The sequence below is a fragment of the Megascapheus bottae genome, chromosome 5 (genome assembly GCF_031878675.1).
Source record: "Megascapheus bottae isolate mThoBot1 chromosome 5, mThoBot2.hap1, whole genome shotgun sequence".
NCBI lineage: Eukaryota > Metazoa > Chordata > Mammalia > Rodentia > Geomyidae > Megascapheus > Megascapheus bottae.
The window spans coordinates 70,056,949-70,082,706 of record NC_143513.1 but is presented as its reverse complement, the minus strand read 5'-3'; the positions used below and the strand labels follow the sequence as shown (position 1 = coordinate 70,082,706).

General features: G+C 47.4%; 1 protein-coding gene and 1 pseudogene across 1 annotated transcript in view; both read left to right on the top strand.

Annotated features, from left to right (window-relative positions):
• Positions 1–25,758, top strand: part of Plxna4 (plexin A4) — a 338,047-nt gene that overhangs the window by 303,171 nt on the left and 9,118 nt on the right. Inside the window, exons 21-28 of the mRNA XM_090333317.1 lie at positions 2,831–3,099; positions 5,636–5,702; positions 6,466–6,612; positions 10,323–10,482; positions 19,042–19,145; positions 19,916–20,015; positions 21,184–21,374; positions 22,105–22,274. Coding sequence (XP_090189443.1) covers positions 2,831–3,099; positions 5,636–5,702; positions 6,466–6,612; positions 10,323–10,482; positions 19,042–19,145; positions 19,916–20,015; positions 21,184–21,374; positions 22,105–22,274 — 1,208 coding nt within the window. The remainder of the gene's footprint in view (positions 1–2,830; positions 3,100–5,635; positions 5,703–6,465; positions 6,613–10,322; positions 10,483–19,041; positions 19,146–19,915; positions 20,016–21,183; positions 21,375–22,104; positions 22,275–25,758) is intronic.
• LOC150063590 (small nucleolar RNA U3) lies at positions 3,496–3,601 on the top strand (annotated as a pseudogene).

Genomic DNA, 25,758 nt, shown 5'->3' with positions numbered 1-25,758 from the left:
CCTTCCTCCCTTCCTTCCTTCCTTCCTTCCTTCCTTCCTTCCTTCCTTCCTTCCTTCCTTCCTTCCTTCCTTCCCCTCTCTTCCTCCTCTTTCTTTCTTGGCTGTTCCTGGGACTTGAGTTCAGAGCTTATATACTTGCTGTCCCTTAGCATTTTCACTCAAGGTTGGCAGTCTGCCACTTGAGCTACATCTCCACTTCTGGCTTGTTTGGTGGTTAATTGGAGATAAGAGTCTTAGGAGCCTTCCTGCGCAGGCTGGCTTCAAACTGCAATCCTCAGATCTCGGATTCCTGAGTAGCTAGGATTACAAGAGTGAGTTGTGGGTGCCTGGCTAGATACAAGCATTTCTATCTCCAGCACTCCTCTCGGCCTTGCTTCCAACAATCATGTTCTAGTAGATTGTAATTCTAATAGAGAATCCAGTGAGATTCTGGACACCCTTCATGTCTCCTACTTTCTCCTTGAGTGAAGCCAACTATGGCCTCATCTATCCTGCTCTGGGCTATCCTGCCTCATTTTCCAGATCACACACACACACACACACACACACACACACACACACACACACACACACTTTTCTATTGCTTGGTGTGCGCCAAGTAACATTATGTATATTCATATTGTATGTAGCCATTAGCACCATCCACCTCTCCAAACTGAGGTGGGTACCTCCTCCACCTTGTCCTTGGCAGCCACCCTTCTGCTGTACATCTATGACATGGAATACTCCAGGGACCTCATACAAATGAATGACAATATTTTGTCTGACTTATTTCGTTTGGCAGAATGTTACCCAGGTTCATCCGTGTTGGAGCATCTATCAGAATTTCTTCCTTTTTTCAAGGCTCATTAAAGTTCCTCAGGCTAGATATGCTACATTTTTCTTATTTAAATGGTAATTTAGGATGCTTCCTCTTTGGGACCATTGATGTTGCTATATATATATATATATATTACCTATATATATTTCTGCTTCTGACCTTTCTATGTGTATACTCAGAACATGTCTTCAATTTCAGCAATTTCTTTTTAACTACTTATAGATGCAAATTAACTTTAATTTTCCCACAGTAGCCTTGGAGCTATGTGAAATCCAGGGATCTTGTGAGCATTACTGTTTTGTACTTGCCACCAAAATATTTCATTTTTTTGGCATTCTAAGTTTGGAAGCATTCTAAAGGAATCCGTTGAGAGCAGGCATTCTCAGCACCTTTATCCTTGGGGAATCCTAACCACTAGCTGTCAGTGTGAAGAGAGAGGTGTCCTCTTGCTATACTGGAGAGCAGATCACTAGATTTCTCTCTCTTGTGGCCCAGTGGGTAAGTCCAGACACGTGGGAGTTGGGCTTTCCCCATCCCACTCTTGAACCATTCCTTGAAGCCATCAATCATAACTTCCAACTATAACCCATCACCAGCTCCTAGACTTTAACATATTGGGTTACAATTAAAATTTACTAGGCAGTTTTATATTCACGGACTTTAGCTAAAGCGGAGAACCATCTGGTAATAAATACAGTCTTGTTTTCAGCGTGGCACTGACTTGGGGGAAGGGTGACAGGCTACAAAGGGGAATTATTCCAGAAACTTCTCATCAGGACATGGAGAGGAAACTTCTACCCTCAACCCTCTGAGACAAAACATACCATGCACTAGATAGCATGGAAATTAACAGGCAAAGCAGTCCTTGAATTGGAGAAACAGGTGATAAATCTGTCGCTGTTTAAGTGAGCATGGTGTGAGCCAGGTGCTTTACATGTATTATCTTAGTTAATGTTCATAAAACATTATGACACAAGCACTTATTGTCTCAGTTTATAGGCCAGACAGTAGACCCCAGAGGTGATGGAGTTCTCCTTCACGGACCAGAGTTTCTGCATTTTCTGATCCAAAGCCTAGGCTACACAGACCCACAGGTGCTGTGTGAGGCATGGTGAGCTTGACTTGGGCAACACCAGGTCTTTCCTCGCCATTGCTATGGGGCTTCCCATTGGGTGTAGATCCGCCATCCACCCAACTTCTGCTGTGTTTCTAGAAATCTCCAGTGTGCAACTGCTATGAGCAAGGCTGCTGTACACGTTCTCCCTCGTGTTGGAAGTGTATCCGCACACCCAGCTCAGGGATGATGCAGAAATATCTGCCAAGTAGATGCTGTACCCTACCAAGAAATTCCAAACTGCAGACTCTGTAGGCAGGATGGTAGAAACACCTTCCTCCTTCTTCACTGGATGAAGCAGGGTCTTCACAAGGGCCCAGAGGAGATCCACAGCTACCAGAGTCAGAGAGAGAATTCTTCATAGGCTGGTAGGCTCCATCTTTCATTTTCCTTGGATGAATAAATTTAGGCTCCAGAGTAGTATAGAGCCTTGCCCAAGGTAGCCCAGCAAACGATTCAGAACCTATGTGGAATCCAGGAATTCTGCTTCAGGCCACTTGCCTATCTATAGAGTCCCTAGCTTTGAGACTCTCAGCAAAATATGCAAGCCACAGTGCCTGACCTCCTGGAGCAACCCTGGCAGCTGGGAATGGGTCCCTGGATGTAGTGCTCTGCATTACCATCCCGGCAGAGGTGGTAGAAGCCTCAGAATTGCCACTGAGGAACTTTGGGTAGCTCTCTCTAAGTTGAGTCTTCTCTAAACTGGAGGTACTGACCCATGTCATGAGGATGAGCAAGGTTAAATAGAGGCTGGGAAGTGCCCAGATCCTGAGAAGAACGTGGTAAGCCCTAGCCAGATGGGCTGTGCTGGACTTGTGGGTGACAGGTGGGCTGGGAGACTTGGCCCATCCTGAGTGGAGGTTGCTGGATGCTCAGGGCCTCTGATTTCTCTACAGGTCCCAGGCTACCGGCAGGAGCGTGTGGAAAAAGGCCTGAAGCTCTTCGCCCAGCTCATCAACAACAAGGTGTTCCTGCTGTCCTTCATCCGCACACTGGAGTCTCAGCGGAGCTTCTCCATGCGTGATCGAGGCAACGTGGCCTCGCTCATCATGACTGTGCTGCAGAGCAAGCTGGAGTACGCCACCGATGTGCTCAAGCAGCTGCTGGCCGACCTCATTGACAAGAACCTGGAGAGCAAGAACCACCCCAAGCTGCTGCTCCGGAGGTGAGGCTGGTGGGAGCTCCCAGAACTCCCTGTGCCAGCCATGGGGAGCAAAGGCAGGCTTCAGGGAGAAGAGCTATGCTCCCAAAGGGCAAGGGACTACCCTGGAGGGGTGGGGCTGGGCTAATGCAAGTGCATCTACAAGGTTCTGCCCATCACAGGCAGAACTCAGTCATGGCCCTAGGATCACCGTGTTGTTTTTGTGCATCTCTAGATCTGCTTTGCTTTCTGCCCTGACTATTCCCCCACTTCCTTACCCCTGACTGGATTTCCCTAATGGAAGCTAATGAAGTCACCTCGACTATTCTTGGCCTCAACTAAGTCAGAGCTGAAATTGGGAGGGCATCCATATCCTCACCCTGCCGGCAGCATCTGGGGGCTTGTTAGAAATGCAGAAGCAAGACTATGCTTTCAGGATCATTTCTAGTTTGTTACTAGAGAAACCCCACTGATGCTATAGAGGACCAGAAACCATTAGGAGGAGAATCAGTGAAAAAAAAAAGGAATGTAAAAGCTCAGGACCCCCACCCTAGACCCACTGCATCAGAATCTGCTGTTTAACAAGGAACCCAGGTGATGGGCATGCACAATAGACAAGGAGAAGAACCCAATGAGTCTTTTAGTGATGACTGACTCAACACGGCCCCAGCCCAGTGACTATCTCTTGGCCCTCACTATCGCCTCTGAGTGGGGTTCAGGATCCACTCACTGTTCCATGAAGCTGGATGCTTCCTCCCCCACACTGCTGTAACCTGCAAAGTAAATGTGGGCACAACTCATGCCATGGCTTAGGCTCTGTGTGAAACAGGTACTCTTATAGCATCCTTCTCCCTGGGACAAGAGCTATTTCTCCTCCAGGATGTGTGTGTGTGTGTGTGTGTGTGTGTGTGTGTGTGTGTGTGTGTGTGTGTGTGTGTGCTGGCAGTGTGCTTAAACGCAAGGCCTACATGCTGTCCTTAATTCTTTTGCTCAAAGTTGGTGCTCTACCTCTTGAGCCACAGCTCTAATTTTAGCTTTTTAATAGATAACTGGAGATAAGAGTCTCACCGACTTTCCTATCTGAGCTGGCTTCAAACCATGATCCTCAGGGCTCAGCCTCCTGAATAGTTAGGGTTAAGGGTAGGAATAACCAATGACCGGTTCCTCCAGGATATTTTAATTCATTGAAAGCCCTGTGTGAAGCTCTGCCCACACCATTCCATCCTCTGTCACCCTGTTCCTCCCACAACTTCCACCCATGATTTCTGGGTCTGAAGCAGAGCTAGTGCTTAGATCTGGCTTTTACAAGTGTTTGCTTAAGGCTGCTTCCTGAAGCGGCATCTATTCACCTGCACAGCCACAAAAGGCTGGTGCTTAGAGGAGCCGTCCTGCAGCTCTGAAAACAGCAAGGTAGATTGTTTTGATTTTTGTTTTACTTTCACCACACAGACACCCACTGGCATAATTCTAGGGTTACTAACGCTGCCTGCCAGGCTTCCCACTAACAGCTTCCCGGCGTGGTCTTCTGGTTGCATTCTGGGTCTCTATCTGCCCTTTTGTTTTTGACCCATAATCCCCCAGATGCATCTGCCCTTCTTTACTTCCTTCTCTTTCTTCTCACCCCTGGCTGCCCCCACCTTTCAAAAGCTTTCCTTCTTTTTTTTTCCCCTCCTAACTTCACTTGGTGCCAGTGTCTGTCCAGATGTCTGTGGATTTTAATTCTTAATATTGTCTGGCAACTATAACTGGATTCCTGGTTGATTTCTGGAGCTGGTAATACACATATTACAAGTTTGGATGTAATTAGTTTTCTCTTAATGGAAGCTTAGAGAAGTTTTTTGAAAGTCTTTGCTTCCAAAATATTGAGTAGGCTTTAGTTGTGCTATGAAAAATGCATGTTAGATTCAAGCAGGATTCCAAAATAATGGGAACTTAGTGTGGAGTAGGATTATTTCATTGCCTCCTGGGATGTGTGGGGTCTGTAGTTTTCTGGTAGCTAGTAATAGGACTCCTTAGCTTGGGTTATGGCTACTATCTGGATTGTCAGGTCTTTCTGTCATGCTTGCCCTCTATATACTAGTTGACTCTCTTCTTTCATAAAGTTTCCTAAGGCCATACTGACTAATCAAGAGTGTCCAGTCTTGAGAGATGATCTATATCTAAATTTGTTAGCACAAGTGGGATGAGAAACTTAAGTTCCTCAGATGCATGGGCTACTTTCCAAGTACTCAGTAACTAACTGTGTGTGGTGAGTGTCTGCCATGCTGGGCAGTGCAGATGAGGAAAACTGCCATTCTCACATAGTGCTGTGGGGCCCACTGCTCTAAGACAGACCCAGGAAAATCCCACCTGTGGCTCAAGCCCCGAAGGGCAGGGGACTATATGGATGGTTTAGGTGACCAAGAAACTCTCCTGTGCTGTGGGATCTCAAGATCTGACCTGAGGCCCACAGCCACAAGACAGCGATAGATACCTGTCCCCTACTCTGCCAATCCTGGGCTCTGACCTAATGCTTCTTTCTTGATCTTTGTCTACTTGTTCCTGCCGTGGCTGGTGACAGGACAGAGTCTGTGGCTGAGAAGATGTTGACCAATTGGTTCACCTTCCTCCTCTATAAGTTCCTCAAGGTAAGATGGACTGTGGGGTTCTTTGGAGCCTTCCATGTTTATCCCACCCTGACAGAAGCTTTCCGTCAACCCGGCCTGCCAGGTCCATCCCTGGGGCCTGGCATGTCTAAAGCAGAAGGAGTGGTTTTATCCTTGGCCATCTACTGTCTCAGAAGACACTCCACCTTGAGTTGTAACTTCAGAGACAGGGTGTTCATGGCTGATTTCTACCAGGTTAGGAGTCCACGCATCTCTGAAAGGGTCCTTCGTGGCTTCCAAAGCTAAATTCTCATTTTAAGCTAAAAATAATTCACTTATTAGTGCCCTTCAGCCCTCTTCCATCTCTGAGACCCAGGCTGACAGAAGCTGAAAAAAGTCCCAGGGGTGGAAGAGAGCATGATATGGAACATAAGCCAGAATGGGGACTGAGCTATGGGCTTCTGATTATTAACTTACTTGCCAGGGAACTCAAGGCACAAATGATCAACCTCTGCCTCCTGCTGGGACTCTGAAAGAATGGGATGGGGAGTGGGAGACAGGGACCAAGAGCAAGCCGGCAATGGGCTGGGGTCAGGAAAGGGAAGAATATGGGGAAACCCCCTGTCCAAAGACCAAGATACATGCAAATCTGAGAGGCAGAGAATCATAGAAGAGGGAACTAGAAGAACAAGCATTGGAGCAGGTGGCACTAGGAGAAAGACCTTTGGGGAAGCAGGGGACAGCGGGGTGGCTGTGTACACCTGCCATCCCAGAGCACGTCCAGCTCATTTCTTCTCCCTTCCAGGAGTGTGCTGGGGAGCCCCTCTTCTCCCTATTCTGTGCCATCAAGCAGCAGATGGAGAAGGGCCCCATTGACGCCATCACCGGAGAGGCCCGCTACTCCCTGAGTGAGGACAAGCTCATCAGGCAGCAGATTGAGTACAAGACCCTGGTGAGCCCCCTTGCTGCTTTCCTGAGGCTCTGGCAAGCAGGCTAATGTCCTGGCTGTCCCTGATCTGTTGAGGGGATGGTGAAAGGGCATAAGAGGCACCTTTGCCCCAAGCATTTGTCCCAAGCTTTGTCCCAAGCATGGGCCCTACCAGGTACTTTCCCATGCCCCCTCACCCTAGACTTCCCACACACACTAGAGCTTATGGTGGGCTGAGCCACTTGTGATGGGCACATGAGCTGGCTACATGGTATGATCCCAGACAGGATCAAGGGCCCTAGCCAGCAAGGCCATCACAGGTCAGCCCACCAGGATAGCTCCACATTCTAGGTAGGGAGGTATGAGGAAATTAGAAAAGGTTCCTTGTGGCTATGAAGCCTACAGTCACCAATGAGTCCAAGCTCAAATCTAGCCGTGACTGTGCTGTGTGATGGGAAGCCAGTGTGTAGGGTATCATCCAAGGAATACATAATGGACTCTGTCAAGGCCAGACTCCCTCTTTTGGTCACAGAGGTTTTTCTAGAAGACTGTGGAGCTCTGTCTTCCAGAGCATAGATTTGGAATTAGACAGACCTTGACCTGTCTGAGTTCTGCCTCTGTCTCCCTCCAGTCTTGGGGACTGAATGGGGCCAGATACACAGGAGGGAGCCAGGGCAAGGGTTTACTGATTCACATTGCCCTGTCCATCTCTTCACAGCATGGCTGCCTGTGGCCTCACTGGCTCCCTGTTTTCTCTCCAGGCCCATGAGTTCACACGCAGGTTTTTACAATATAGTTCACATCATCTACCAGGCCTTTTTTACTCCACAAGAGGAGAGGAAGTAGAAGGAGGGATGAGAAGCTTCAATAGAAACTGGGAAGGGAGTCAAGAGAGGCAACCAGGGAGTCAGAGATCAGAGAACAGGTGGAAATAAAACACAAAGATCAGTGACTGGGGCCAGGAGGGGGGGATACGCATGCAGAGCTGGGAGAAAGAAATGCTCACAGACCATCCAACTGCTGTGAGCAAGAGGTGAATTCCCAAACCCACAGCCCAGTCATGAGATGGCTCTCACCTCAGAACAAAGTCATCCTTGCCTGGCTGGTTAGAAGGCTGCAACCATGATCCACCTGTTCCATACCTGGCTTCTGAGAATGCTGGGAATCCCAACAGATATCAGAATAGAATGCTCCCTGTCGACTCTTAGGCCCAGGCTATAAGCGAAGCTTTTGCTTCTGCTGTCTGCCAGAGTAGAATTAGAAGATTGAACTAAAACAAGAAAGGGAAAGCTCCTTCCCAAAACAGATGCCTGAACAGATATATTTATTTGTCTGTCTGTGTATTTATTTATTTGGTACTGTGGTCTGAACTATGTGCTAGACAGGCACTTGACTACTTGGGCCACATCCTTAGTCTTTTTTACTTTGGGAATTTTTTTGGACTGGGTCTTGCATTTTTGCTTGGATCTGGCCTCTGAGCATAGCAATCTTCCCACCGAGGCTTCTTGTCTAGCTGGGAATGAATGCCTCTGCACCCAGCTTGTTGGTTAGGATGCAAGTGTCCCTAACTCTTTCCCTGGGCTGACCTCCTCAATTGTCTCAAACTCCGCCTCCCAAATAGCTGGGATTAAAATGTGCCCTGTTCCATCCTTAATTTTCTTTGTCCGCATCCTCCATATCAATGGCAACACAATGAGGTGTGATAGTGCTTGTCCCCAAATTGCAGTAGCCTTTCTTCCAGAAGCTAAAACAATTGTTACTGGCCACCCCCAGCTGCGTTTGTGATTTGAGCAAGACATTGGAGAGGGTCAGGAAGGCGAAAGTGGAGGTGGATAGGAAGGAAAGGGAGAAGAAACCGGGAAATACAGGGAAACAAGGACATTTCCTAATGGCTTTGGGCCTGGGAAGAATGTCTCTAGAGGTGGAAGGGGCACCCCATCCAATGAGGAGGCAAGGGAGGGCTGGCAGGGTGCCAGAACACTTGAGATGACTCACTGGATACGTAGAAGGGAAGAGTAGGATTCTACAGTGCTGGAAGAGTCCTAGTCACTTTGATGATCAATAATCCCTGTCCTGGTCAGGAGGCTTTGTCCTTGTCCTGGTCAGGTGCTCTAGGAGATACTAATATACCTCCTAGCTGTTGAGTGCTTAGTTCTACTGATGCTAGACCTTGGACAGGCATGGTACAAGGCCTGACTTGGAGGTGGGCTGAACCACCCACCTTGCTCCAAGGGGTAGGGCAGAAGGAGAAGTCTGGAAGACAAGACAGTAAGAGAAAGGGTCAGGCTCTGCTTGGCCACTGAGCAGGAAAGGGGTATGAAAAAGGAGAGGAGTGGCTGAGAGAAAGCCTCCATCCTTTTTACTTTAGGGCATTCGGAGGGTGAGTTTGGTTTTATAAATTTAGGGGACTTTTTTTCTTCTTCTTCCTAATGGAATAAGCATGTCCTCATTTGAGCTAGTTGCTAATGAAAGCCAGGAGTCCAGAGCCAGGACTCTGATTGCCACCACATGGAGGAGTCCGGGAGGGGGCTGGTGTCTGGCTTTGCAAGCCAGATGAGGCCACTGGGACATGGTTCAGGGAGGGAGGAGGAGAAAGGCATGTAGAGGGCTCAGGCTGCAGGGACAAAGAGGGTATCTAGAGACCAGAATGGTTGGGCACCTTGCAGCTGTCCCATCCCTCTAAGAGATTCCAGCCTTTCTGCCTGGCTTTTATGTCTCATTTATTCCTGTACTAAGAAGTACCTACCTTGCACCAGGAGGCTCTAACCAGGAGCACAAACAGTGAAGCATCAATGTAGTTTGAGCCACCTGTGAGAATGGCAGAGGAAGAAAAGTCCAGAACTTGTTAAAGAAAAAGAAATCGTTTGGTGAAACAGAGTTGTTACTTTTCCAACTCATGCTAAAACTAAGAGAAACAGGCTCCTCAGTGAGTGGGACATTAAACAGGGCTTCAGGCTCACAGCTGGGAAAGCATTTCAGGAGACCTGAACCTAAAGGCATCAAAAGAGCAAATTTTCTCTTTAAAAATCCCTGTATTTGCTTTTTATTGAATTAGTTAATTTAACAGAGCTCTTGTATTGCCAAATCACGTAAATGGCACCTTTTAAAATGTATGTGTATGTGTGGCGTGCACGTGTGTGTGTGTGATTCAGCTTCTTACAGATTCTTCAACTTCCCATCAGTTTAGAACTTTCACCCTCCCCCTATATCAGAGCTATTAAATGCTGAGGCAGTAGCCAGATTCCTATTAGTACTGAAGAAGTATGTGGGTTTGGGGGAAAGGGGCAAAAGCTAGAAGAAAGGCAGAGCGACACATGGGGTGGAACAAGGCCCTGCAGGTAGCCAGGGTATCCGTGTGCTGCTAAGGTCGTGCCTCCTGCACACAGGTGCATTGGAAGAGACTCTGCATATGCTGTGAGCACCAGTGGCTGCTCTGTGGTAAACGCGCCCCCCCCCCCCCCCGGCCCATTCCCTCCACAGGCTGAGACCCTGGTCATGGAAAGTCATGACTTTTGTGATGTTTGAAATGAAGTGAGCTACTCATACTTCTGTAGCGATGTTGAAGCCTGGTTGTATCCTGCTAGTCTTGTGGACACAGATGTTCCAAATCACCTCTCCTCCTGCCCCAGCCCATCCTGGAGTAGGGGAGAGATTCAGGAAAGAAGCCAAGATGGTGCTAGACTTGTAGAGTCCTCCTTTTGGGCCTCACCCATTTGAATTCTCCCCATATTTAGGTCCTAAGCTGTGTCAGCCCAGACAATGCCAATAGCCCCGAGGTCCCCGTGAAGATCCTCAACTGTGACACCATCACTCAGGTGAAGGAGAAGATTCTGGATGCCATCTTTAAGAATGTACCCTGCTCTCATCGGCCCAAGGCTGCAGACATGGACCTGGGTGAGTGAGCCATCACCAGGGCCGGCCCTGTGCTTTCTTGGACTGTTGGCTGGCAGAGCTAGGGTTCAGGGAACACAGGTGAGCATCAATAGATAACATCAGTCAGGACAGACCCCTCCTCTCCCCAGGAGCTCACAGGTTTTTGCCTTCTTGGATGGCATGGAATTGGCCAGAGTACTGAGCAGAAGACAGTCACCCAGCTGTCTCTTGGTGATCTGGCCTGGTAAGTGATGCTTTCAGAATTCTCTGAGTGACTAGGGCCTGACAACTAACAAAGGGCAAAACCTAATCTCTGAGTCCCTGTGGCCAAGGTCATGTCACTACCTTGGTTGGCCCCAGCCTCTTTCCTTCCCTCTGTTCAGTGCCTGTAGTTTTTTTGCTGAATATCTATGGCTCTAGGGATCTGGATCAACCATAGAGGATGGAGAGAAAAATAGGGGAAAATGAGAGATGACAGCCTGCTGGTGAGCAAGATGACACTGTACTCAGATGTTCCATGAATAGATAGATGGCATAGCCTAGATAAACAAGGGCATGCCACCTAGGGTGAGCTGTGCTTGGATCCAGTCATGCATTGCTGGAATGCCAGGATGCTGTCCAGGGGAATCCTCCTGCAGAAGGAGAGGATTCTGAAGAGACCAGGGTGAAAGAGAAGCATTTCTAGCACTGGGAGTCAGTGTCAAACATAACCTGAATGCAAGTCCTGGTATCACCACGTCCTAGCTGTGTGACCTTTGCTAAATTACATTTCTGTGCCTTAGTTTTCTTGTCTATAACATGGAGATAGCAATAACACATACCAGGTAGTAAGAATTTGGTGAAATGTTGCATTAGCAACCTCTTTCATGTGGAGTCTGGCTCATGGCACACACTCTGTAGCTATCAGCTGCTGTAAATGAGTATGAGAATAATGCTGCTAAGGATGCCACATATTCCTGTTTGTGGATGCTGGGCACACAAAGGGCATTGATTTCTGGCAACATAGGGTGGGAAGACTCCCCAAGAGGCCTTTGGCCCAACCCATCTGGCCTCTAAGCTGGCTTCAGCAAAGCCACACAAGACAGATGGGCATCTGTGCTGTTTGTTCAAATCTAGAGGGAATTTTCATCCCTTCCACTGGCATGATTTCCCATGGTGGGGGAGCAGTGACTGGCCCCTGTGCTACCACCTGAAGAAATGTGGCCCAGTTGCTCTTGGGAATAGCTTCTCTGCAAACAGGGAAAGGCAAAGGAGTGGTAAGCAACTGCTGAGGGCTGAGAAGGCTTCTCAAAGGAAGTCAGGAAGGTTAAGAGCTAGTGTCTTGTGACATTCCCTCCCGCAAAGCTCAGAGAAATGGGCATCCTTTTGGGTTGTTTTTTGGGGTGATTGTTCTTGTTGCTGTTGTTATGGTTGTTGTTTAGTTGTACTAGGTCTTAAACTTGGGGGTCTCTTGATTGTTAGGTGGGTACTCTATCTTAAGCCACACCCCTAGTCCTCTTGCTTTTAGAATAGTTTTTCGCATGAGATCTTGTACTTTTGCTTCAGCTGGATCTTGAACAAATGATCTTCCTATCTCTGCCTCCACAGTAGCTGAGACTTTAGGCATGCACCACTATACCTGGCAAGAGGTATCCCAAACCCAGCCAAATAAGTCCTCAATGAAGATTTTGTACAGTGTGCAGCCAGAGTTCTGAGTTACAACATCTAAAGGAATCACTACCACTTCCTACCATTCCTGGGGAGGGAAGCAAGCCCTGGAGCTCTGCTGAGCAACCAGGGCCAGCCAGAGAGTGGCCACTGTCTCAAGCTGGAGGCTGCATGACCAGGACAATGCCACCTGCCTGGTAGGCAAGTCAAGTTTTCAGTGACAAAGTGTCCAGATGCACAGTGCTTTTGCAGGAGAGGCAAGACCCAGGGCAGACCCTGATTGGGGTAGAGGCTTAGGCTGTGTTTCTTGGAGCCCCAAACCCTGCCCCCAGCCTCCTGTCAACCATGCTGGGTACTCTTCTTACAACTTCCTTTTTCTCTGTGGAAACCAGAGCTTGGAGCTGTCTCCAAGCTCTTGGGCCTGTTTCCTTCAGGATGCTTATCAAGGAAAAGGGATTTCCTCTGGGTCTCAATGCCTCTTTGCACACTAATATGCCTGGCCCCATGGGGAGAAGGAGGCAGGACAAGTGGTTTCTTCCACGAAGGTAAAAGTGCTTGAAAAGCCTAATTTAATTTACAAATGAAGGAGTGATTATCACTACAAATTAATCTATGCCAAGGGCCACCTGGCAAGCAGACACAAATCCTTCTCTGCTTGTATTGGATAGAGGTCAGACAGCTAAGCACTACCCATCCCCCACCTCCACCTTCAACTCCCCACCTCCCATCCTCCCATCCCCCTACTTACTCTTCCCCTTAGCTCCTCCTCCTCCCATACCAGATGCCCAGCCCCTAGCATTGCAGGATAACCAGGCCATCTCAGAAAGAAGCACTCAGAAAGAAGTCCTGTTTGTTATGAGACCAAAGAAGCCCAGCCTATCCCCTCTCTCTTTGGCATGGCTTTGGCTCCTCCTTTCATCCTCAAGGTGCCCTGGACATCTTTGCTGCACCTCGCTCCATTCATTGATGCTAAGACTGGCATTTCCCCAGCCCATTCCAGCTCTGCCCCAGAACTGCACCAGGCAGGGTCCTTCAGACAGACAGAACCAATGTCTGACTACAGTAGTGTAAAAGTATATCTAACAGCCTTTGCGTTTCACACCCTCAGTGCAGTGTTCAGAATTTTGCCTATCCATCTGCTAATGCAAGGTAGGCTGGGCTAGGTAAATATGTGATCCCTACAGAATAAATTCATTTTTGACATACTACATTCTCAACTTTTTAATGTCTATGATCTAGCTTTATGTATCTGTAGATTATCTATATTTATCATCCGTCTGTCTAGACATTATCTAGACAGTATCTACATACGTATTTATCTATATGTTATCTATTTATATCTATCAGATATCATCTATCTAGGCATTATCTATTGAAATAGAATCTATCTATCTATATGACTCTGTGTGTGTGTGTGTGTGTGTGTGTGTGTGTGTGTGTGTGTATGTGTGTGTGTAGAGCAGTGTTGATATTTTAAGGAACTTACCTTGAAATTTCAGATAGCAATTTCAGTTATAGTAGTCTGGAAGTAGCAACCCATTCTGCCTATCTGAGCCATTATCTTCAAGTTTATACCCTTTCCTTTTTCTCTCTCTCTTTTTTCTTTTCTTTTCTTTCTTTCTTTTTTTCTTTTCTTTTCTTTTTTTTTTTTGACCAGTCCTGGGGCTTGAACTCAAAGCAGTGTCCTTGAATTTTCTCAAAGTTTTCACTCTGCCACTTGAGCCACTTGAGCCACAGCACCACTTCTGGCTTTTCCTATGTATGTGGTACCAAGGAATCGAACCCTGGGCTTCGTGAATGCTAGGCAAACACTCTAGCAGGAGGCCACACACCCAGCCAAGTTTATACCCTTTCTGCCTGCAGGTATCTGGGCAGGTACTGACATCAGTCAACTCCCTCATAAGGTACACAAGAGCCTACCTGCAGTGAACTCCCTGCCAGACATGACCATTCCAAGGAGATGAAGAGAGGCTTGTCAGTTCTAAGCAGAGCAGCAGAGCCAGGACATTTTCCTCTCTGAAATAAGGAGTTCTTTTTTTAAATGTCCTCCCTTTATTCTTCAGAAGAAATCATGGGAGACAGTCCCCACTCTTACACTGATGGATGAAGCTCAGAGAAGCATGTTGTCTGAGCCTAGATCACACAGCAAGGCAATGGAAAGGACACTCATTTCTGTCACAGTCGGCCTTTTTAAAGATTTATTTATTTATTGTCCTTATTCCACTGTCCACAACCTCCAGAGATTCCTCTGGTTTTATGCAAATGTTCTATCCATTGCCGACCCCCCCCCCTTCCTTTCTCTGTCTTGACGCTCAGGTCATGCTGAAAGGATATATTTTTTCAAATAAGTAATTCGTGTATGCAATAAAAAGATACACTATCTTCTGAGTGAAATATAAAGAGTTCACAGCAGCTGTCTCCCGGTTTGCATTTTCCGCTGTGCTTGATGGGAAGGGCAGATAAAGATAATGGGATTTCTTCTTCTTTTTTACTTCACCTCATTCTCTTGCTGGAAGGTGGAAGTGTAACAAATTGGATTGCGAGTGTGCCTATCCTTTGTGCCTGGTGCCCGGAGCCGGGCACAGGGATGCTGGGCAGACTTGCTGGAGAAAGGACCTAAGTCACATTTTTTCCTGTGCTATGCATGTGAAGGTAGAGCCACTTCTTTTCCTCCTCCCACTACCCCCACTTGCCTTTTTAACTCTTCTTTCACCTGACACACAGCCTACAGTAATGCCATATTCAGTATCTATTGAGCTATAGTGGGGCTCCATGGTCACCTCTGCTTGTCCCTCACCGCCAGCCATTCACAAAGAGCAAGTAACTTCAGTTTACAAATACCTACTTCCTTAATGGCAGATGATGTACTTCTACTTAGGAATTTAAGTATCAAGCTTCATGGTTCTTTGTGTGTGTGTGTGTGTGTGTGTGTGTGTGTGTGTGTGTGTGGACTCAGAGCCATGCTTTCCCTTAGCTTTTTCACTTCTGTGGTCTCTGCTAGGTATCTAGGTGTTGAGGATATTGAGGTCCTGGATTTCTGTGGTCCCTGCTAGATATGACTTGCTTACCAGTTGAGCCACAACTCCACTTCTAGTTTTTTTGCTGATTAATTGGAGATAAGTGTTCCATGGATTTTCTTGCCTGGGCTTGCTTTGAACCACAATCCTCAGATCTTAGCTTTTTGAGTAGCTAGGATTATAGGCATGAGCCATTGGTACCTAGTGGTTCCATTATTTTATGTTTACAAATTTACCATCACAAAATTATCCTCATTTTCTATTCTCTTCTTCCTCCTCCTCTTCTTCTCTTCCTTTTATTCCTCTTTCTATTTGTAGTAGTACTGAGGTTTGAACTTAGAACCTTGCACTTGCTAGAAAGGTAATTTACCTCTTGAGCTATACCCTCAGCCCTTTTTGCTTTTGTTATATTTTCTAGCAAGATTTCTCATTTATGACTGGCTGGCCTAGACCTATGATCCTCCTGTTTCTACTTCCCACCACAGTTAGGGTAAAAGGTATGCCCCCACCACAGCCAGCCAAGTATTTCTATTTCTAGAGATAGGGTCTTAAAAACTAAAAAAATTTAAGCCTGAGTCATTTTCAGGCTAACCTTGAACAGCGATCCTCTCAGTCTGTCCTTCCCAAGAAGCTACAACTAGAGGCATGAGACATCACACCTAGATTTTGCTTTTATATGCAACAAAACATGTTTAGATGGCCCCTTCTCTTGCCCCAAGATTAATTTTCTGACTTTTCAGTAGTCACACTTAACCTCTTATAGCCTTTCCCAGTCCTTCTGTGGTCTTCGCTAGGTGTCTAGGGGTTGAGAATGTCAAGCCTTGAACCTCCATGGTCCTTGCTAGATCTCTAGGTGTCATTTACATATATAATATATATATATATATATATATATATCTCAAGGCTCTGGACCTCCTTAGAACTTACCTGCTGACAGGTGTGCAAAGCAGTAGAATTGTATCTCCCTGCCACAGATTTCTTTTCCATCATGGATTTGGGGCTGTAGTTGTTCTCAGACAGAACCTCCTTGAAGGGCTCAAAGTAAGCAAGGTCAGCCAGAGCAGAACTGAGTTCACGGGTTGTGAAGTGGGTTCCATGATGCAGGATTGTGAAGGTAGATCTTCATGGCTCTGACAAGGCTGATGGGACATCTGCCCCCTCTCTGAGCATCATCCTCCTGTGGTGAGTCTGAGAGGGGGTAGCTATAGGAAGCTGGGGTGGGGAGCACAAATGCTAAAGGGTCTCCAGCTTAGGGGCCCAGCACCTTAGTGTACTGATGATATGGTACAGTGTCCAGCCCCAAGGGGAGCCCAAGAAAAGCCATGGGACTGAACTTTGTTGACAGTACACTGAGCAGTGTCTTGGTATGATCATCTCTAGGTCTGTCTTTCTGACCTGTATGTCATTTCCCGGGTTAAACTGGAGGAACCGATGGCATGTCTGCTGATGGAAGTGCCTGGTTATGTCTCTGAAGTCCAGTCATCCCTTGTTTCACCCATGTGGCTAGTAGTCATTCACAGTTCTTTCTGATTATAGCTCACTATCTGCCCTGCCATGAATCAGAAACTTTACAGACCTGACTTCTTTTCATTAAATGCAAAATAGGCCACATTCCTTCACTTGTTCTTTCATTTATTCACTCACTGAATAAACACATATTTCCTATCCTCTGGGTATCAGGCTTGCTCAGCCTGTGGGTATCTAGCAGCATCCATTTCATACTCCAAGGTCAATCTGTCCTGCTGCAGCTGCCTGGGGGAGATATAGTCAGCTTCTGCCCTACTTTCTAGAATAGGGGCATGGAAGTAGACTGATTTCCACTTGCTTACATAATTGCTGGACCTGACTCAGCTAAGGTTGCTAAGTACAGCCAGAGTGGTTGTGCATTGCACACCCTGATGGGATTTATGTAACATGAAGTCCTGCATTGGGATCCACAATCAGTTACTTGCATCATTGCTTAGATCTCATTGAGATTGATGAAATTCCACCAGCCAAGTAGTTGCTAAACTAAAGGGCTGGTCCTTGGTTGGCACTAGTTTCATCTACTCCTGGCAAGCCCTATGGGAACCTCACTGAAGGAGACACACCAAGGGTTCTACTGGTAGATAAGAGAAATGTAGAGTGCTGACCGTCTTCTGTGTCATATCCTACTGTTGGTCCTCCATCCAATGCAGCCTGTGACTTCACTAGGGGCCACTCACACAGCACACAAGCAGGAGAGATGCACTGCCTGCTGTTCAGCGGAGGAGTCTGCACTGTATACCAGTACAGATGTATACCAGTGTCTTCCTTTGGCAGGTATGCATGTAGACCTATGTGAAGTTTCAAAAGCATAGCAAAAAGAGACAGACAGCCCAATGACAGGCAAAATCACCAGCTACCAGGTACTCTGGTGGGGGCATTTCCCTATTGCCCATTACCCTGCTGGCACCTGAGGTCCAAATTGTCACACAAAATTCCAACTGTGTTACTAGCAGGATGAGGACAGGCATCCCCAGAGACTTCTCTGCTCTAAGGGCATCATTTCTTCGCTTCCATTTCTTTGAGTCTCTGCTCTAGGCTTAGCTCTACACCAAGTAGCAGGGAGGCCAGGGGGGACCTCAGAGCCAGGGTCTTCCATATCAGAAGCCTCTCTGTTTCTCCTTAGGATGAGCTGTCCCTCTGGGCCTTCTTCCAGTGAGGATGGCCAGAGTATGCACAACACAGGGAGGAATCAGTCCTTTTTTTCTGCTGCACCATAGGGCCTGCAGGGAATCTACAGCCTAGCCTTGTGGGGAGGGAAATGCAGAGGAGGATTGGAATACGAACCTCTCTGGGCAACGGGAAAACTTTCCTGGCAGGTCAGGGAAGGGCCCTTAGGTGTCTTGCCCCCTCAATTACTCACTCTCTGAGCTAACCCATTGTTCTGGGCATAGTGCAGAAGCATCAACAGCTTCAAGCCAGTGAACAGGGTCTTGGCTATCTGGAGATGAGATTTCTGGCTTTTTGGTTAGAACACATGTTGTGTATGAATGTAAGAGGCCGTTTTTCTCCTGGGGGGAATGCATGCTCATGAGAATGGTATGCATATGTGCGCATGTGTGTGTGTGTGTGTGTGTGTGTGTGTGTGTGTGTGTGTGTGTGTGTGTGTGTGTGCATGCGCACATGTAGGAGAGCTGCTATGCATGTGGACTTGTATATGTGTCCATTTTAACACTGGAATGTATACCTGGTCCACATGTGGTTTATACTAAGTAGGGCGATGATTTCTGATTGAGGAGAAGGAGCTCTCATCAATCTATCCGTGAGTCTCTGGGTTGTTAAATATTTGGGCCTATTACATTCAAAATAAATGTAAAGATGTATCTCACCATTAAAATGAGTAAGTTGCATAGATTCTCCAGTTTATCTGAGTTATTTTTTGTCATGAGAATTGTCTGTGCATGTTTACCCAGTTACCCTCCCAAGAATGACCCACTCCCTTGCAGGCTTTAAAGAACAGGACACCTTCCTGGGGTGGGTATGGATATCCAGTAAGTAAACCTGCAGTGTGTACTTCATTGACTCCCCACTTCCAATCCTGCTAGTGTGGGATGGACTGGGATGACATCATTTTGAATTTGCTACTTGATTTTTGTTCAGCTCTTTATCCATTCAATCAATGCATACAGAGCACCTGCCTTCTTGAAGATAGGCCCACTCATGGCACACATGACAGGGAAGGGCAGGTAATTTTATCCCCATTTTTGTCATACCATTTGTTGGACTAGGATTGGAACAGAACTCAAGGCCTCTCTGCATTGACAGTGTCGACAGCATCCCGTGTAGGAAGGAGTGCTTCTCTCTTTGTGAATGTGTCCTTGAGATGACACTGAGGGCTCTCACACAGGAGGCTTTGAGGAGCCTCTCTGAGATGTCATCACCCTCCCTACAGAATGGCGACAAGGAAGTGGGGCAAGGATGATCCTGCAAGATGAAGACATTACCACGAAGATTGAGAATGACTGGAAGAGACTCAATACAGTGGCCCACTACCAGGTAAGGCTAATGGGGAAGACAGGAGTTGCTAAGTAGGTAGGAGGCCATCCCCCTGGCAGTCTCGGGCCTGGAATTGCTGGGTCACATCAGGGCTAGATCCCAAGGCCCAATTCAGTTATTGTGAGCTCTTGATTGGCTTTTGCCACCTCCAGGCTAGCAGTCTACCAGTTGAACCACTGCTACTTCAGGCTGTGTGCTGGAATTGGAGATATGAATCTCATAGATTTGTCTGGGCTGGCTTTGAACTGTGATCCTTAGATCTTAGTCTCTTCAGTGGCTAGGATTATAGGTGTGGCTCACGCCAATAGTGCCCAATCCTTTCTCATCAATAGCCCCTGTTCCTTGCTGGTCCACTGATGTCACCCAGCCAGGGATTCTGGACTCTTTGGAGATAGGATACTGGCATGTGTACTTCCTGCAGGGTACAGGGGAGAGTCCCCAAGAAAAAGCCTTTCCTTAGAAATCCCCTTGGTCACTTAAAGTTTGGGTCTCCCTGAGGCCTCATGATAGAAAACATGAAGGGGAAGGTCTGCCAGAAGACACTCTACACACAATCCACAAAATAGAATGCAGCTTCAACACTAGACTGGTGTCTTGTTTTATCAGAATGAAAGGTGACTGGAACATCCCTAAGCTCTCTAGAAAGGTGCTAACTGTCCTTTAGGGTCAAATAATCAATTAGTTGATCCGCTAGAAATAATCTTGATTTGTCGTTATGTCCTGGGTGGCAGTTTCTGTACCTAGGCCCTTAGAAACCTTTTTCCCTGTAGGTACCGGATGGTGCTGTGGTAGCTTTAGTATCCAAGCAGGTGACAGCCTATAATGCAGTGAACAACTCCACAGTCTCCAGGACCTCCGCAAGTAAATATGGTAAGACCTCATCAGACATCAGGGAGATACCTTGCACCATTGGTACCATCAGACCCAGGGAGCAAAGAGAAGGGGTTCTGGCAGTCAGGGAGAAGAGCCAGGCTGGGACAGGGGAGTTTCATTCTTATTGACAACTGTGATGCACAAACCTGAACTTCACCCATGAGCAGGAACAGATTTAACCTTCATGAGTGTCTCACAGTATCGAAGTTGTTTTTCCTTTTATGGAACTCATTATCCCACATCATGTTGATAACAATCTAGTGAATTAAGTAATTATTATTTCCCCCTATTATGCAGATTAGTAAATTATAAATGAGAGCAGAGAGGCTAAATGACTGGTAAAGGTCACACCGTTATTATGCAGTGGAGCAATTGGGCAGGTCCAGGTCTGAGGTTCAGAGGTGGAAGGATAAGAGTACAGGGGGTAAGCCATGGGGGTGGGGTATAATTCCTGGTCAGCCATCACCTGGATGCTTGAGAGGGAAGTGACCTACCCACCAAGCCTTTGGTGTTCTTACTGGAAAAACAGGTTGGAGAAAAAAAAAAAAAAAGGACAAAGTTCCCAAGGCATTTTGGAGCATAAAGGGACAAAAACATAAACGGTATTTGTTCACAGCAGGCCATGGTTCTCAGCTTGTTCTCTTCATTTTCACCACATTTGACAAATATTGGCAGGAGTTTCAACAAATAAGTAGAATGGACTGGCCTAGGCAAGAGAGGATGGTGAAGGTGAACAGGTATCCCAGAAGTTTCCCAGCAAGATGGCATTTATTAAGGGAGACAGGTTGTTCTTGCTCTTCATGTGTCCTTAATTGGCTACACAGAACACATTGCACCACAGGACTTGAAAACGCTTACAAAGAAAAGCGTAAAAGAAGTACAAGCATGTATTTTTACAAATTGAATAATTAAAGGTTGATGTAACACAAAGTACAGAAGAGGCTTAGGGAGGAAGGATCTGAGTGGGCGAGATTAACTACAGATAATTTCCAAGAGGGGCCAGGAGAGGCACCTGGGAATGGGTGAAACTAAGACTAGGGGCCAGTGGCAGCCACATGTAGGAGTCAGTGCTTGGCCTTGACTGGGGTAAGGAACGCATTGTGCTTTCCTGGGCTCAGGGCTGTGTAACCTCACAACCATTGGCTTGTGATCCTTCTGTTGACAGAAAACATGATCCGGTACACAGGCAGCCCTGACAGCCTTCGCTCTCGAGCACCCATGATCACCCCAGATCTGGAGAGTGGAGTCAAGATGTGGCATCTTGTGAAGAACCATGAGCACGGGGACCAGAAGGAGGGTGACCGGGGGAGCAAAATGGTGTCTGAAATATATCTGACACGACTACTGGCCACAAAGGTAGGGAGTATAGGACCTATCAAAACAGGAAGAAGGGAATCTGTGGGGTTTCATTCCTCCATAGTTCCATAGTAAATGCTGGAGATAGCGACCATGCTCTATTAACCACCCTTCCCAAGACTGATCTCAACCCTATGATCCAGGCAAATTCCACCCAGACGGCACACAGCATGAGGTTTTATTCCTATGCCTACTCTATACACTTACTGAGAGACACAACTGCGTCTATGCACATTTTCCCACCATGCCTCTTCTCTGGGTATGGTCCACCATCATTAGGTTTGGTTGAAAGCTGGGGTTCTGTCTATGACTTTCCAGGCAACATTTCTAGTCCTGGTGCTGGGGACATTCCATGCCTGTGATTTCAACCTTTCTCTCTGGAGCCTGGGCTCGCTCAGCTCTCTGCAGAGAGCTAAGTGAGTAACTGTTCATTAGCTGGTGTGATTAATGCCCACACAGAACTGGCAGTGTGTTTGTCTGCTCTGAACAAGTGTGCACTCATTAGCATTTGTGAAAAGTGCTCAGAGCAGGTGAAACCCAGCTGTGGGGCTGGCAGGAGAAGGCTTGTGGGTTTCAGTCATCAGTGATCTGCTACTGTCCACGTGGCTTACCTAGTTTCCTCTAAGCAGGACAGAATGCACGTGATCCTCCCCCACTCCTCCCCTGCTCAGAGGCAGCTTTGCAAACCCCTCCTCAGATCTCAGTGGGTCTGAAAATGTCCGTTCCACAGGGAACACTGCAGAAGTTCGTAGATGACCTCTTTGAGACCATCTTCAGCACAGCCCACCGAGGATCTGCTTTGCCCCTGGCTATCAAGTACATGTTTGACTTCCTGGATGAACAGGCTGATAAGCATGGCATTCACGACCCGCATGTGCGCCATACCTGGAAGAGCAACTGGTGAGTGAGGGAAGATGCCAGTGACCAGCCCACCCAACCCCAGAGTCAGGGAGGCAGCACCCAAGCTGGCCGTCCTCTGCCTCACAGCCCCTCCCTCATTGGCTCCCACCATCCTCCTGTGCTCAAGTGTCTCCTCTCTTCAAATCTGTCTCTTCATCTATCTTTCTTTCCAACCAGTCCGTCATTAAACATTTATTAAAGAAGATCCACCAACAAAAAGTTAGTATGTCAGTGCCATAGTTGGGCTGCTTTCACATCCAAGTGCCCCCTGACGTGGGAAAATGTGCTAGACACTGAGAGTGCTAGACAAGGCAGACATGCCTCTGCCCTCAGTGAGCTGGCAGACACGTTATGAGAAAGGAAGTCAGCTGTCTGGACAGACAGACAAGTGCTCTGGTAGAGGATGTAGTGTGTGCAGCAGGATTATGCTCGTGTTGATTCAGGAATGGAGTTTTGATGCGCACCTAGGGGTCATCCAGCTGTTCTGTTCAGTTAACTCTTTCTGAGCTCTGATTGGGGAAGAGATCTGCCTAAACTGAACTGCCTTCCCTCAAGACTACAGGATTTCCTAGGTACCAATGATAAGGACACTTCCGGTATCCTCTAATGTCCAACGTCTTTCACATCATTTGTGTAGAGAGTGGGGGCATTCAGGTTGAAATCACAAGTCATCAGTATGCAGCAAATAAAGGAAACCATTGTGCAACATGGGACTCGGTAAATATTGAAGAGATATGGGGCCAAGATGGCCTCTGTTTGAGGGTCCTACCTTAGGCTGATGTTGATTCCATGCCATTCAGTTACCTCCCGACAGCCTTCACTTCATCTCTGCTTCTCACTGTTCTTCTTTAGTTCTTTCTTCCAAGTCAGTGTAGCCCTGGTCCCCAGCCCTGTGATTGCTAGGATTGGCTAAGGCTCCAGAGCACAAGCAAGAGCCCTGACAACCAGTCCCAGGGCCAAGAGCACAGCACAGAGAAGGCAGAAGTCAGGCTGAGGGTGGAAATGCCATTTCCCAGGGCGTGCTCTGACCTCACTTCTCGTCCACCTAGAGGCACTCTTTAAAGGGAAAGGAGCCTGGCATGAGGGTTCATGGTCACCCTTGATGTTGCAGAATTGGGTTTGGTGGAGGTGAACCCAGTTTTAATGGATCTCTCCCAAGCTTTCTGAAGTTGCTGGCATCTTCGTTTGGTTTCTGCTCAGTGTCTCAACACTCAGGGGAAGCCATTCATCTTCTGTAAGTCCTTCTGATCGGGCTTCCCTTAGGCCTGTCTCTAGGTATAGGAGCATTTAATGCCCCCTTCTTCTTAGCATTACTTGAGAGCTGTCCAGGGAGCAAACAGCCACTCCCACAGTCTGTTTCTCTGGCCAGTGAGCCTTCCTTCTTGAATGTCACTAGCCTTTAGGATGTAAAAACTATTCTGCTCTTGAGGGGAGAGAGCTGACCCTTCTCAGAAAACTCCTGCATGCCCTTGGAAGCCCATCAAAGGAATGACCCCTACATGGTACCTATGCTATTTGTCTTTGGTTTGTCCCTTCTATGGGGGTCAGGCCCTAGGTTCCGGGTATCATATGCGCCTCATATGGTCATCTCATTCAGGTCCTCAGGTACAGTTAGGGAAGTGGGTAGCAGGACTGGATTCATGTTCTCCTCTCAGAGGAAACTTCCCTACCACTGTACTGACCCATTGCATTCCTGAACAAGAAGCAGAGAAGTATAGTGAGATCTGAAGACTGACTTGAGTGCATTGACCCTGACTGAAAAAAAAAACATGGATCCTCTATTCCTGGCCTGAGGTGTAGCATACCTCCGCCACTCACTTTTTCTAGATCCCTACCTGTTCCCTTTTAGATAAATCTCCTGCTCATTTAGCCTGAGTGGCTGCAATCAGCCAAGATTAGCGGCAACTCTAATGTTAATAACATGCTAATACTTCATCAGCCAGGAGCCTCATGGAGCCTTGGCTTTCCTGTTTGATGCTTCTGTCATCACAACTGGCTTAAGCATTGAGGAGCTCCGCGAATGTAGGGTTCCCAGCGTGGGATTCAGAAGGAGGCTTCTAGAAATACAAGAAGATGAGGACAGAGGATTTGGCTAGCTGGGCAGCTACGTCTTCATTCAGGACCATGAGTCCAGCGGCTATGGTCTGTCTCCCCACAGGAAGACCAGGCAGCCGTGTGAACCCCCTTCATGCATGCACAGTGCCTCCCATCTGCTCCAGTGCCACCTTTCCTTTTCCATCATGGATCTGCAACGATGGAATAAGTGCCGCCTAACACTGTCAGGTCTCGATGCACTGTTCTCTTTCTAGAGACTTAATAAATACTTGTTGATAGATTGGCAAACCATGAATGTCAGGTCTTACTGTTTTTATAGCATTTGTTGTGGGAGCATACTGAGGCAAGGTTAGAAACAACACGCACAGAAATATTGGACTCAGAACATTGAAATAATAGAATTTAAGGGGTTTAAGATCTAAAAGGTAAGCCAAACACATGCAGGTATTATAACTGTTACCAGCAGGGAGAACAGCCTCCCAAACAACAATAAAACATCAGGGAAAATGGCAGGAGGGGAAAAGGTAGAAACAGAAGGAAAGAAGCAAAGCAATCTTTTCCTGGGTACCACCCCTTCCTGCAGGCATCTCAGCCAGTTGGGTGGGAGCCTTACAGCAGACAAGAAGGAAGAAAGCAGCCCAGAGAGAAGGGGCCAGCCAGCTCCTCCCTGTGCTAGGGCCCTGACAGCACAGTGCAGATATCTCATTGCGGGTCTGCTGATTTTCTTCCCCATCTGTAGACTAGCTCCACCCAGCTAAAACACAATCAGATGTATGCTCTCAGTGAAGGCATCTCCCATAGTCCCACATGGAGTCCTGTGCATTTCTGGGCATGCACTTGCCAGTATTTCTATCTGTGCTGGCTCATCTCCTGACTGGCAGGAGATGTTAGATGGGGAGAAGAGAGGGTTTGATGAGGCTGATGAGAGGGTGAGTGTGGCATGGCAGCCTGGGACCACTTAGATGTACTGGCTCGCAGTTTTCTAGACGTGATGGATCCCATGGGACCAGGCAGGAAGGAAAAGTATAACTACTGTCAAGACATCATAGGAAGCAGAGGGTCAGATAGGAAGTCTAGCTTTCAGGTGATTCTCTGTAGCTTGTCAACAGATGCTCCTGCCATCAAGCAAGTGGCAGAGAGCAGAGTAGATGGTCTGAAATTCTACACTGTAGAACTCATCCTGGCTGCTTCCCATACAACAGGAAGACGCTGAATCTTGAGTTACAGCTGGGTACCAACCCTCCTCAGTACCTACCAGCTGTGGGTCTCTTCTGATCTTTGGTTTCCTGGGAGATAAATTGGGGCCTGACAGACCGGCCCCTCACTCCACTCCCAGTCCAGAGAAGGCACCTAAGCACTCTGAGCTCCCTTGTCATTGCTCCTCCACAGATAGAACTCTCCAGCTATGTGACAGCCTCTGCCCCCTCTC